This window comes from Pongo pygmaeus, chromosome 18, assembly GCF_028885625.2.
Source record: "Pongo pygmaeus isolate AG05252 chromosome 18, NHGRI_mPonPyg2-v2.0_pri, whole genome shotgun sequence".
Taxonomy (NCBI): Eukaryota; Metazoa; Chordata; class Mammalia; order Primates; family Hominidae; genus Pongo; species Pongo pygmaeus.
Window position 1 is genome coordinate 12,913,453 of NC_072391.2, and position 13,464 is coordinate 12,926,916.

At 53.5% G+C, this 13,464-nt stretch overlaps 1 protein-coding gene across 8 annotated transcripts in view; it reads left to right on the forward strand.

The window, feature by feature from the left end:
• CLEC16A (C-type lectin domain containing 16A) overlaps positions 1 to 12,976 on the forward strand; it is a 231,993-nt gene extending 219,017 nt beyond the window's left edge. For 6 of the 8 annotated variants that reach the window (XM_054452616.2, XM_063654106.1, XM_063654107.1 and 3 more), the window contains one exon: positions 9,055 to 12,976. In XM_054452616.2, the coding sequence (XP_054308591.2) occupies positions 9,055 to 9,410 (356 nt within the window). In that variant the 3' untranslated portion in view covers positions 9,411 to 12,976. Of the gene's footprint in view, positions 1 to 4,895; positions 5,020 to 9,054 lie in introns of all 8 variants that reach the window. The other 2 variants (XR_010124241.1, XM_063654109.1) reach the window with 2 other exon arrangements.
• Positions 12,977 to 13,464: the final 488 nt, after the last annotated feature.

Consider the following 13,464-nt stretch of genomic DNA (forward strand, 5'->3'; position numbering starts at 1 on the left):
CCCCAGTGGCTTCTTTGCCGTTGATTTGTTTTTTGTTTTGTTTTGTTTTTTTGAGACAGAGTGTTGCTCAGTTGCCCAGGCTGAAGTGCAGTGTCGCAATCTCGGCTCACTGCAACCTCCACCTCCCAGATTCAAGCAGTTCTCTCACCTCAGCCTCCTGAGTAGCTGGTATTACAGGTGCGCACCACCATGCCCAACTAACTTTTGTATTTTTAGTAGAGATGGGGTCTCACCGTGTTGGCCAGGCTGGTCTTGAACTACTGACCTCAAGTGATCCACCCACCTTAGCCTCCCAAAGTGCTGGCATTACAGGCATGAGCCATCACGCCTGGCCCTCCTTTGCCACTGAAAGCACACTTTGCATGGCCAGGTGTTTGGCTGGGAAAGTACACAAGATATGCCATCCCCCAAGTGATGAGACAGGCCCAGTTTTCCATAGCTCTGGCCCACGGTTTTGAACACTTGAATTGTTCAAGGATGTTGTTAAAAGCTGGGAGTGACCTTCATGCTGTTTTGACAGTTGGTGTGGCCCAGGCACCCACCAATCAGCGTAGGCTCCTGCTGTAGCCGCGGCAGGGCCTTCTCAGTGTGCACCTGCTGTGTGGCGTCCCAGTAGACACTCCTCCTGAAATAGAGCCCACCTGTGCCAGACACCATGCTTATAGGCACTTCACAGATGTCCCCTTGTTGAATCCTGCCACACTCCGCCTCACACTGTACAGTAGAAAACACAGGGGCCCAGAAAGGCTGTGCAGCTTGGCCCAGAGGATGCAGCTAGCCAGCAGAGGAGCCAGGATCTGAAGCCTAGCCTTGGCAGCCCTAAAGCCCATGCCAGCAGAATATCCGATGTGGTTTCCAAGACTGTCTCAGGCACCTCTAGGGTGTCGCAGAGACCCGGGCCCCGATCTGGATCCTGGTTGGAGGCTGCCCGTGAAGTATGTTTCTCCTTCCAACGTGCATGGCTGCTCTAGGGCCCAAGTGAAAAGTCACGGCCCCACTCGTGAAGGCCTGCTAACATGTGCAACCCCAGCCAGCAGAAGGCTGGGTGGTGTGAACCCCTGTGGGAGGAAGGCCTGGTGCTTTCCTAAAATCAGCAGCAAAGTGGACCCCAGGGAGCCCACGTGGGTTCATCCCACATGAGGCAGTGAAACCAGCTGATGCTCAATTGGGTTTTCCGCCTCCACCCTGTGTCCAGCTCAGGGGACCTTAGATTTCCTGCCTGGGTGTGAAAATGCCCCACATTTATCCCAAACATGTTCTTACCTTCCCGTGGGGACCTCAGCCTGGCTCCCAGGATTTAGGCTCAGGCTGTCCTCTTGGTTTTGTGGACTTGAGACCTGATCCAAGAGATCTCTCCACCCACCCGGCCCGCACGTGGCCTTCCATCCTCTTAGTGGCTCATCTCCCTGCGTCTTATCTTCCCTGGGTTTGGGCACCCCACTTCCTGTCTAACTGAATTGTTGTTTTCTAAGCAGGCAGGATTAGGATAAGTCCCTACTGTGCACAGCATTCGGGATACAATGTGGCAAAAAGCATGATCTTGCAGGCAGGCGGGGTGGCTGAGGCCTATCAGGTGGCCACCCAGACGCATGTGCAGTTACAAACTGTGACAAAGGAAAGGTGCAGCAGGTACTGACAGCCCACGCAGAACAGCGCGGGAGGCTCCCAGAGGTGGCGTCGCTGGAGATGACAGCCGGGGGACGAGGGGTTGGCGAGGCCCTGGTCCGTGAGGAAGGTGGCCTTTGGGTCTCGCATGAGTCCACGAGGGTCCGAAACCACGTCTTCTAGAGACCAGTGGATTCCTTTTGCCCACCTCCCTGGGGTCTGCCTGTACATTCTGTCTTCCCAAATGCAGACGGGCCGTGGGCTGGGGGAGGACACTTTTGAGGAACATTCTCCATGCCCATCAGGGCCATGGCATATAGCCCAGCGGTAGCTTCAGACACAGTACAGGCGAGGGCCTCTCAGCCGGAAGGGGGAAGGGGACAGCCCCGAGTGGTCACTGGCTCCCTGGTCACCCGGAGGCTCCCTCCGTGTGCAGCACCTGCCTCTGAGCCCCCTTCGCACGCCAGAGGCAGAGCTATGGGTGCCCCAGAGGGGCTCTTTCAGTGCTGGCCCCAGACCAAAGGGAGAGTCAACACTGAACTCCCTGATGACCCGAGCAACTGTGCCCCAGGACACTTTAATGGCCGGTCCTTTTGAGAAGTGCGGTGAGATCCTCCGGTGCTCTGTGGGGAGAGCCCGACACCCTCCCCACGAAGTGTCCAGGAGCCAGGCATCTTGTTGCCCACACATCCAGCAGAGCTAGCCTGGCAGGCCTCAGCCAGCCCCTAGTGAGAAAATTGCACAGTTGGAATCAGCATTTTTTCCCCTTAAACATTTTATGGTTTTGAGAAGCTGAACTTGCAAAGAATATACAGTGGGAAAGTGAAAAAAGTCCCAATTTTAGAACCACATGTGGGGCCACAGGAAAACATTAGAAATATCTTCTGGAATACCACTGTGCACCCACACAGTGACACTTCTGCACACACACAGTCACACATGCCATTGCGCATGTTCATACAGCCACACATACAAATGTGCATGCATAGTCACACTCCCACACATACACAGTAACAGACATGCCCGGGCACATACACACACATACAAATGTGCACACATAGTCACACACACACACACACACCAGTACACATACACTCTCACACATACAAATGTGCACGCATAGTCACACTCCCACACATACACAATCACACACATACCAGGGCATATACACACTCACACTTACAAATGTGTATGCATAGCAGGGCATATACACACTCACACTTACAAATGTGTATGCATAGTCACACTATCACACACACATACATGCACACAGTCACACATGCCACTGCACATGCTCACACAGTCACACATATACAAATGGACTTACACTGTCACACTAACATAAATACACAGCCACATTCACATACATGCACACACACAGTCACACACATACAAATGTATGTACATGGTCACACACACATGCACATACACACACTCACACATACATGCACACAGTCACATACACACACTCACACTCTCTGAGTGAGATGCCGATAGGAAAACCATCTCCTCAGATAAGAACTCTAACCTACAGTGAGTTCCTTAAACAGCCCACTCACACCTCTGAGCTCCAGATTAGTTGGAGTTCACATACATTCCAAGTGAACTACCTTGGGGAAGACAGAAAACTGTTTGTTTGTTCAAAAATGACAACAGCGTGAATGTCAGCCTGCTTATTTATTTATTTTTAATTTGGAGGAGCACATAGTAGGTGTAATTAAACATTCATTTTTAAAAAACAAAAAGGGCCGAGTGCGGTGGCTCATGCCTGTATTTCCAGCATTCTGGGAGGCCAAGGCGGGTGGATCATGTGAGGTCAGGAGTTCGAGACCAGCCTGGCCAACATGGTGAACCCCCATCTCTACTAAAAATACAAAAATTAGCCAGGCGTGGTGGTAGGCGTCTGTAATCCCAGCTACTCGGGAGGCTGAGGCAGAAGAATTGCTTGAACCCCGGAGGCAGAGGTTTCAGTGAGCCGAGATCATGCCACTGCACTCCAGCCTGGGCAACAGAGCGAGACTCTGTCTCAAAACAAACAAACAAACAAAACCACATTGGGTTATAAGTCGTGGCCACCTCGATTGTCCCCTGAGGTTTTATAGAAAGAAAGACAGGTCTGGCTGCTGTTGACGGCCCAGTGCAGGGAGCGTCACCGGCTTCCCTCCCATCCGGACCCACCCCTGTGCCTCTGTCCAAGAGAGCCCCCTTCACCCCACCACACCTCCCATTTGGGCCAACTGAGAGTCAGATGGCCTGAAACCCACCCACATGCCACTCAACTCGGTCACCACTGTCCCACTGGAGTTTTAAGGACAGAAACCCCAAGTAAGATATGTTCCCTTTTCTCAGTTTTCTCTGTGGCATCATCCTTTTTTATTGTAACATACAGGTAACATAAACTTTACCATTTTCGCCATTTTTCAGTGTATAGTCCAATGGCATCTAAGGACCTTCACATTGTAGTGCTCTATGTCGTCACATTCAAGCTGTGTGCTCACCCGCCTTCATCTCCGAGAGTGTGGTTTCTCCCTTCACAGTGGGATGCTCCCGACGTTTTTATTTCAGCCAATTAGAAGCCCCACTCGGCCACCTGGCACCTGGTCTCAGCTCTCCTGCTGTGGTTCAGTCTTGATTTTCAAAGGCACAGGTCACCAAGTCGCTGCTCAGATAGGTGGGTGAGGGAGAGGTTCGTGGAGAGGCTCATGGAGCGCCTCGAGCATCTGAGCTTTCTCAGGACTTGGAGCTGGGCTGTTGGCGTCAGTGTGTGACAGCAAGAACCTCCTCACTTGGGGTCAGAAATCTGCTTGATTCACTTAGCTGGTTTGACGCCAGTCCTCCAGCCACACACCCTGCCCTCCTCACACTGTCCTGAGGATGCCGGGTTTTCGTGTCCTAACTCCTGGGCCACGTCTGAAACTGACAGATGATTCTGTTCTTCCATCCCCTGAGGCTTCCGACCGAGACCAGATGTTGCAGATGAACCCATCTTTCCTTTCCAACAGGACCCCACCTTCTCTGCCCTTAACCCGATTAAGTTGCACGAGTGAACAATTTGGTTCTGAGCGATCCTGACCCTGCCTCATGCTGGGGGTTGCGTGGGGGGTCCTTCTCTGCATGGGGGGCGAGCGCCCCATGCACCGGTGGCCACAAGCCCATGCTGGGCACTGCCCCACGACCCTCGCCCCTCGTCAGTGCTCAGCGTCCACTGCTGCTCTGTGTCCCCTCCATGTCGCCTCTGCCGTCCCATTGTTAAAGGCTTTCTATGATCTGTCGCTGTGTTTTCCCTCTAGTCAGGAGTGGCAGGAAAGGACGCCGGCGAGTGTTCAGCCTGTCGGAGGCCGACAGTCATGGCGGCCACTGGGTTTAGTGCTCCGAACGGCAGCTGCCACGGCACCTCACGCACAGTCAATTCAGGCAGGTCTCCCCTGTGAGCCGCTCGGGCCGCGACGTCCACTCGCCACGCTGCATTTCCACAGTCGGCAGGGTCCGCGCTGGCAAGGTGGGCCAAGCTGGGCCTGAGCACAGAGCCATTTGCCAAGGCGGCACTTCCCCATTTTCCCCCAAAGCTGGATCTCCCTGCTCCCTTTCTGGCCTCACCTCAAGTGAAGACCAGATCCCCGGCCCTTGACCTTCGCGACAGTCCTTCTGAGCCAGACCTGTACAGCCTGGAAACGCTGTCCTTCTCTGTGATGTGCGCACCAGTGTCAGGCTCGGCCCGGGCCAGAAGCAGATGCTCCCACCAAGTCCCCCAGGGGTCCCCCCAGTTTAGGCCATGGGGGTTGGGCGGCAGTTGGCTGGCAAAGTGAGAATTTGTAGAAAGCAACCAAGAAGTCTCCTCGTTTCTTTTTTCCTTTCTTCCCCTGGTCTTGCTCTAAGATAAGTGGCAAATTCAGTCCCATTTTGACCTGAGGCCAAGAGCCATTTCCCTCATAGACACATGGATGGATGTGGCCCCACCATCTCCCTTTCTGAGTGGCACCCACACAGCGGTGAGGCTGGTCCATGGGCCACCACCCAGCAGCCTGGCTCGCTGTCGGGGCCATCCCTGCTGCCTCCCCTATGACGCTGCTTCTCTGGTTTCTGATGCGCTTTTCTCCGTTGGCCGTTGCGCTTGTCTGCTGGGAGCCTTTGCCTTCTTTTGTGTTGAAATCCTATTTTCTCTGAGCTTTGCCCCTCCACTTGCTCTACAGGTACCATCCTTTTCTTCCTCACAACACTCAGCCCCACCTTTTCCCAGCCCAGCACAGCAAATCCAAGTTTTTGCTGGAAGTCACCATTTGCTTGACAAGGATGTGTTAAGGCCTCACCGTAGGCCTGCAGATCAGTTTCTGAGGTGCTGGCCAGGCACGTGGGGGACCTGCTGCCTTGGAGTCCTCACTGGCCACAGCCACGGGAGGTCTGTCCACTGCTTATGGAAATCTGGCCTTCCTGAATGTCCCATTACCCCCCCTGCTCTGTCTCGCCAGCCTGTGGCCAGGAAGTCAGACTTTTCTCCAAATCCCTCATTTCCTGGGCCTGGCCTCAACTTGTGGCCCTAGAGTTCAAAAACACCAGCAGGCATGAAGCCAAGGCTTCACCAGTAACTTTTGCAGCTCAGCACTTGACTAGAAAAAAGTGTCCTCACTGGGTAATTTTCCCCCCAGTGAAAACCTGGCAGAGTTCTTTTTCACCTGCCTTGGTTGGATACACTTGTAGACCAAGTTCAGGAAGCAGTTCTTAAACAACAACAACAAGGCCATGTCGTAGGTGATGGGTAAGAAGGTTATTTTTTCCCTATTTAAAAAGAGGCTACTTTTAGGGGGGAAACCAACCCTTTTAATAAAAATTGTTGGTCCTTTTCCTGAAGAAGAAATCAGTTCCGTGCACATGCTATTGTTTGTTAGTTGGTTTGCTCTTTTTGATATATTTGCCTACAAGGTTTCCACATCCCTGATTATTCTCATAACCAAACACCCCATTAAGGAGCAGGGAACAAAGTCGGCCAGCTTTTTTGAATATCTGCATGCAAATGCAGACTTGAGCAAAGAGAGAAAACACTTACATAGAAATTTTAAGAAAACATGAAGGGAACGCTTGGCTACTTTGTCTCCAGATGGTAGGACAGTGCCATTTGGGGAATTAGTCATTTCTAAACTGCCTCCTCAGCAGCAAAATTTATGTGCGGATCCACATGTGTGTGAGTTTGTCACAGATCTGCTCATGCCCATTTGAAGCAAGGGCAGAGGCCACCAGAGCAGGTGAGCACTGCTCAGGGTATCACAAGTTCTGAGGAACAGCAGGCAGATGGTGCTAGGTCAGGGCACATGCCTGAGCTGAAACCAGCCCAGCACCGCAAGCCATCCTAACTGGATGGAGCAAATTAGTTGAAATTCAAAGAAACCAGAATTCGCATGTAGCGTTTACTCAGCATTTCTGGGCTCAGATCACACCTCAAATCACTTTTTCCACTAGTGTTCACCGATGCCCATTGCCACCCTCCCAGAGCGAGGACCAAAGCCTCATGCAATGGTTTCCTCTAGATCTCTCTCTCTCTCTCTTTTAAAAAAGGCTTTAGGAAGAAATTAATTGGGCTGGGCACAGTGGCTCACACCTGTGCACATCCCAGCACTTTAAGAAGCCAAAGCAGAAGGATTGCTTGAGCCCAGGAGTTCCAGACCAGCCTGGGCAACGTAAGGAGACCCCGTCTCTACAAAAAATTTTAAAAATTAGCCAGGTGTGGTGACACAGGCCTGTAGTCCCAGCTACTCAGGAGGCCGAGGCAGGAGGATCACTTGAGTCCAGAAGGTTGAGGCTGCAGTGAGCTATGATCATGCCACTGCACTCCAGCCTGGGTGACAGAGTGAGACCCTGTCTCAAAAAAACAAAAGAAATGAAATGAATTGTGTCCTTTTAGAATTCATCTTGCCCAGAGTCTTGTGGGGAGAAATGCTGGTGTGTGCTTTGAAATGCAGTCTGTCTCTCGTGCTTTCGCTCCGTGATGGGAGCTTTCTTCCTCTCCCTCTTCCCTTTCTGTATGCTGCCTGCTTTTATTTCATTCTTTGTTTTTCCATTATTTTGCTTTATGTTGCGTTCGCTGTTCTGTTTTATTTTGGCCTGACTTAGAAAATAAAAAACTAAACTGGAATCACGTTGAACAAAAAAAAAATCTACCATGCTTCGGGCCCCAGGATGCTGTCAGATTCTTAGCTCGATATGGCATCGTCGGCACCTCCCGCCATGGCTTGGGGACCCCCAGCTCTGTGCAAATGAGAATTTGCCTCCAAGCAGGATGCCCACTGTCTTCTTCTGAACGTTTTTAAACACCCGGCATCTGAAGTGCCGGAAGATGTTTTCCACGATGAATTCCAGCTGCATCTGGTGTTTCTGTTCAGGCAGGCTCATCATTGGAAGGCAGATGGGCCAGCATGTGTCTGTAGGATTTTGAAAAGGGCCGGGCACGGTGGCTCATGCCTGTAATCCCAGCACTTTGGGAGGCCAAGGTGGGCGGATCACTTGAGGTCAGGAGTTTGAAACCAGCCTGGCCAACATGGTGAAACCTCATCTCTACAAAAATACAAAAATTAGCCGGATGTGGTGGCAGATGCCTGTAATCCCAGCTACTCGGGAGGCTGAGGCACGAGAATCACTTGACCCCGGGAGGTGGAAGTTGCAGTGAGCCAAGATCATGCCACTGCACTCCAGCCTGGGCAACAGAGTGAGACTCCGCCAAAAAAAAAAAAAAAAAAAAAAAAGCACCCAGGAAAGAAATTGCTGCTCCAAGAATAACTGTGTTGATTGGACCCTCACCTGCCTTCATCCTGGTGTGGTTTCTCAGTGGCCCCTGCCGGGAAGCTCGGGACAGTAATGGCCTGAGTAACCACAGCAGCCCCTTGGTGGGTGCTAGCTCAGCACTTTGAGGAGGAGGAGGAGGAGACAGGCCAAGGTTTTGTTTTGGTTTTGCAAGCTGAAAAGTTCTACAGAATTTCCTTTTTTTTTTTTTTTTAATATTGCAGTGGGTTCCCTCTTGGGTAAATGTCATCAAATGTATACTCTGGAAATGGCCTGATATTACGAGCACACCCAAGCCCATTTACTTCCTAAACAAGTATTTATCATCAGGCAGGTCTGAGATTTGCCCACACATAAAGCCCGTCAGGCGGGTCTCTGCACCCAGGAACTGTGCTTTCATAACCCACATGCTGATTTTGCACAGGCCCTGAATTTTCCCGTCATATCACAAGTCAGGGTAACCCTAGGCCCTGCTGCATTTTCCCCAGGCCTAGGTCAGACTGGATTTTGCAGGTTCTGTGTCCCCAAAAGGAGTGAGTGGAGCCACGCTGAGCCCTCACGCCAGCCAGCCACCTCCCACCTAGCTCACCAGGGCCGCGGTTCAGGATGGGAGCAGAGGGCGCAGTGGGACGTGGTGTCTCAAGGGCTCAGTGTGTTTCTGTTTTTTCTCCCCCAATTCAGATGCCCCCGTGACTCCAGAACTGCCTAAGCCTCACCTTCCTGACCAGTTGGTAATCATCAACGAAACAGAAGCAGACTCCAAGCCCAGCAAGAACGTGGCCAGGAGCACAGCCGTGGAGACAGCCAGCCTGTCCCCCAGCCTCGTCCCTGCCCAGCAGCCTACCATTTCCCTGCTCTGCGAGGACACGGCTGACACGCTGAGCGTCGAGTCGCTGACCCTTGTCCCCCCAGTTGACCCCCACAGCCTCCGCAGCCTCACCGGCATGCCCCCGCTGTCCATGCCGGCTGCCGCCTGCACAGAGCCCGTGGGCGAAGAGGCTGCATGTGCTGAGCCTGCGGGCACTGCCGAGGACTGAGTCAGTGCAGGGGCCTCCCTTTGTATGTGTGGCCCCGCTGGTAGGGACCCCAGTGCCGCTGACTGGCAAGACACACTGGGAGCACCCACCATTCTCTGCGGCCCCCAGCAGCCATCTCAACCACCTATCCCTGCGCTCCCTTGAATGGGAAGAAGCCCCATGTTGTCCTTGAATTCCTTTTTCACTTTGCATCTCTTCACGTGCAGGCTGGGACCAGCGGAGACACCACGGCAAATGCAGATGACTGCACCGGCCACTCAGGGAGCTGCCTGGGCTCCGTGTCTCTGAGCCCCGGGTGGCAGGACCCACCGGCACCTCTTTCTTCCTCTGTCATATGGCTCCTCTGTCACCAGCCCCAGTGTGCGCAGAAGAATTGGACCAGGTCACTGTACGTAGAAATTTGTAGAAAAGCAGACTTAGATAAACATCTCCTTTGGATATTTATTTCCGCTTTTGGCAGCAGGTGAACGTTTATTTTTAAAACTTCTATTTAAAAAAAGTCCAAAAACATCAACACTAAGGTTTGATGTCATGTGAAAAGTGTAATAATACAGTTAAGATTTCATTATCGTTTTCACTGGACCTTTCCTGATGTTTTGTTTTAGAGTTCTTAGCGTGGCTTTCTCCATTTATTTCAGTGATTCTTTGTTACTCACTAACTCTGCAAGCCTGTGGAATAATGAAGTACCTTCCTGGAAAGTTTAGATTATTTTTTAAACAAAAACAAGGGAGATACATGTATTCTCAGGTACACACAGAGCTGAGAGGGCTGAATGGTTTTCTGCCATAGCAGCCAAGAGGCCTCCCATCATGGAAAGATTTCTCCAGGAAAAGGAAGAATGTAGCCAGCTCCCCACTCAGGACGCTTCCTCATTTCTCTTCACCAAAACCAAACAGAGACAGCTTCCAGCACCATCTTCAGTGTTACCATCTCTAAGAAGGAACCACTTGGGACCGTGAAGACTCCCGACCCCGTGGCCATGATGGAATTCAAAGGAAGACACCCTCAGCGTCACCTGCCACTCGACTGTGTGTGCCCACATGTGCCGAGAGATGGCCCAGAGCCAGTTCCCCTCCAGCTGCAAGGGCATGGTGTCCCCAGAGCTCTGAGTCTGTCACTCTCCCTCTCTGCTACTGCTGCTGGTCTGAAAATGGAAACCCCATGGTTCCCTTCCCCATTCGGGCTGGGTGTGTACAAGCAAGGACCCAGATGCATCAGACACAGCCCCCAAGATGTTCCTTTCTACTCAGCCAGCTCGGGAGCTGGACACAGCACTCACAGCCCAGGCCGTGATCCACCCTCCCCAAGTCCACCAGGGCCAGCGGCCCCTGACCTCTCTGGTCACTGGTGAGACCTTCCACAACTTTCCTCCAGACCTGCCAGCAGATGTGCCCACCAGGGGCGTTAGGTATCCGCTGGAGCCTGGCCATAGGGTAGTCTCGGGAGCCTCGCTGAGATCTTTTGCCACCTGCATTTTAGAAGAACATAGTCTCTGTCTCCTCGGCCAAGCCAGCTGTCCCGACAAGGTCTGCCGAGGGCAGTTTTCAACCTCATGAAGGAAACACAGTCCTGCCAAGGAGAGGGAGTGGCGCCCATGGGGACAGGCCTCAGTCCTCAGAAGCCCTCCGGGTAGCTGTGCCCACCCAGCCTTCATGGGTCATCAGAAGCCCTCTGGGTAGCTGTGCCACCCAGCCTTCATGGCTGCAGGTACAAGGACCTTTGCTTCAATAGAGAAAAGGCACAGCTCAGAAAGGGGGCCACAAGGGCAGAAACCCCAAGGAAGGACAAACCGCGACCACCATGGCCATCTGCAGAATCCCTGGAAGAGAAGGAAGGCAGGGTAGGGCGGGGGGAAGACCATCATGGGGAGGACCACAGCCTCAGGAGACGGGACACGCCACACCCAGCAGGCAGCCTGTGTGTTGCTTAATTTTTTAAGAGCAAGAGGGGTGGAGAGGATCAAGCTGGCCCTGGCTGGAGCTGGCTAGCCCCTGAGACATGCACTTCTGGTTTTGAAATGACTCTGTCTGTGGGGCAGCAGAAACTAGAGAAGGCAAGTGTCTGCCCGCCCCAGGGCGTGACCAGGAGGAACAGCCTGCAGCTCACTCCATGCCACATGGGTGGGCCACCAGCCTGCTGTCAGAAGTCTCTGGGCTCCAGCTGGCCTTGTAACCACTGAGCACTGAAGGAGAGAGGTCTTGGTCAGGGCTGGACAGCATGCCCGGGAGGACCAGCGGAGGATAAAAGGTGCCCAGGAGGACCAGCGGAAGATAAAAGGTGCCCGGGAGGACCAGCGGAGGATAAAAGACACTGCTCAGGGCAGAGCGTCTACCCTGCATCCTAGCCAGGAAAAGGGCAGTCCCCATGCGGGCTTGCAGGGTCACTCTCAGGGGCCTCTTTCAGCTGGGGCTGGCGACTTGCCTCTGGGGGACACCTCCAGGTGTGTGGGGTGAGGATTTCCTATAACCGGGGCTCCCAGAAGCTTTGCGTATGTAAGGAGGTCTGGGAGCCCATTGGAGGCCACCAGCCATTTTGGCTTCAAAGGACCCCACCTCACCCAGGTCTCAGCGGCAGTGGACAGAGCTATGTCTTCAGGAGCTTCCCGCAAACCTCATAGCTGGGGTGCTCCCAGACAGGCCAGTCCAGACGGGACTCGCTGGGTCCCTGGCATCCAGAGGAAGAGCCAGGAGTATGGGAAGGCCCACAGTGGGGGCTGTGGCTTCTGACACTCAGGTCATAGCCTCAGAGGTGTGAGGTCAGCCCCCACAGACCCATCCGGCCCGCCCCCCGAGTCCCTGCAGAGAGCATTTAGAGTTATGGCCCAGGCCCTGGTCCACCCTTCCCCTGTGCACCTCCGGCTGGGTTTGCCAAGTCAGGGAGCAGGGCTGGCCGCAGGAACTCCCAAACCTTGGCTTTGAATGTTGTTGTGGAGGTGTGCTCGTCCCTTTCTGGACGTGCGAGGTACCTGTCCCAGCAGGTCAGATGGGGCCAGCTGAGGCGCTCCCCCAGGCAGGAAGGGCCAGCCTTCACCATCGCGTGGGATTGGGAGGAGGGGCCTCCGTGAGCAGCCCCTCCTCTGCCGCCGTCCCAGCCCAGTCCCTCTCCTGGAGCCTTGGCAGCCTCCCACAACCCAGACGCTTGCGTTCACAAGCAACCTAAGGGGCAGGTGAACAAGCGCAGCCCTGCCAGACATGCGCTAGTTTCCTCCAAGGTCTCTGAGATGCACCGTTTTTAAAAAAGGCGTGGGGTGAACTGATTTTGATCTTCTTGTCTAGATGCAATAAATAAATCTGAAGCATTTAATGTAGTCATCTTGACATTGGGCATACACTGTATGAGTTCCTTATGTTTCCTTGAGCTAAAAATATGTAAATAATTTTTGTCCCAGTGAGAACCGAGGGTTAGAAAACCTCGATGCCTCTGAGCCTCGGGACCGCTCTAGGGAAGTACCTGCTTTCGCCAGCGTGACTCATGCTTCGTGGGTACTGAACACGAGGGTGGAAATGAAAACTGGAACTTCCTTGTAAATTTAAACTTGGCAATAAAAGAGAAAAAAAGTTACCAAGAATGTAGCGTGCTGCTCCTGGGGGCTGTGGCAGGAGGCCGTGGCCTGGCACAAGGGAAGGTTCCCAGCCAATGACCCCTCATCCCGGCGCGGCTGCTTGGCAGGGGTGTGGTGGCTGGAGGCCCTCCCTCTCCCTCCTCGCCACGCCAGGTTCCTTCCCATCCCCAGGTTCCTAAGAGGTTGTCGGGGCTCATACAACCCGGGAATAACTGCTAAGGGGCAGTTGGCACCATTAGGAAGGGTCCCCGCCCTACCCCTGCCAGGTACAGGGAGCGTGATCCACATTCTGCATCTTTTCCCTGTTGGGCAGGTGACTGCCCATCCAAGCCTCAGGCTCTGCATCTGTGGAGTGGGACAGCCAAGCCCTACCTCGCAGGACAAGCGTAGCGAGCAGCCTCATTGTTGCCGGGCTGGGTCGAGCGAAGCAGGAAGGCTCCCCACCGAGGACAGAGGTGAAGCGCGGGGGTGGACATGACTCGGAAACACCA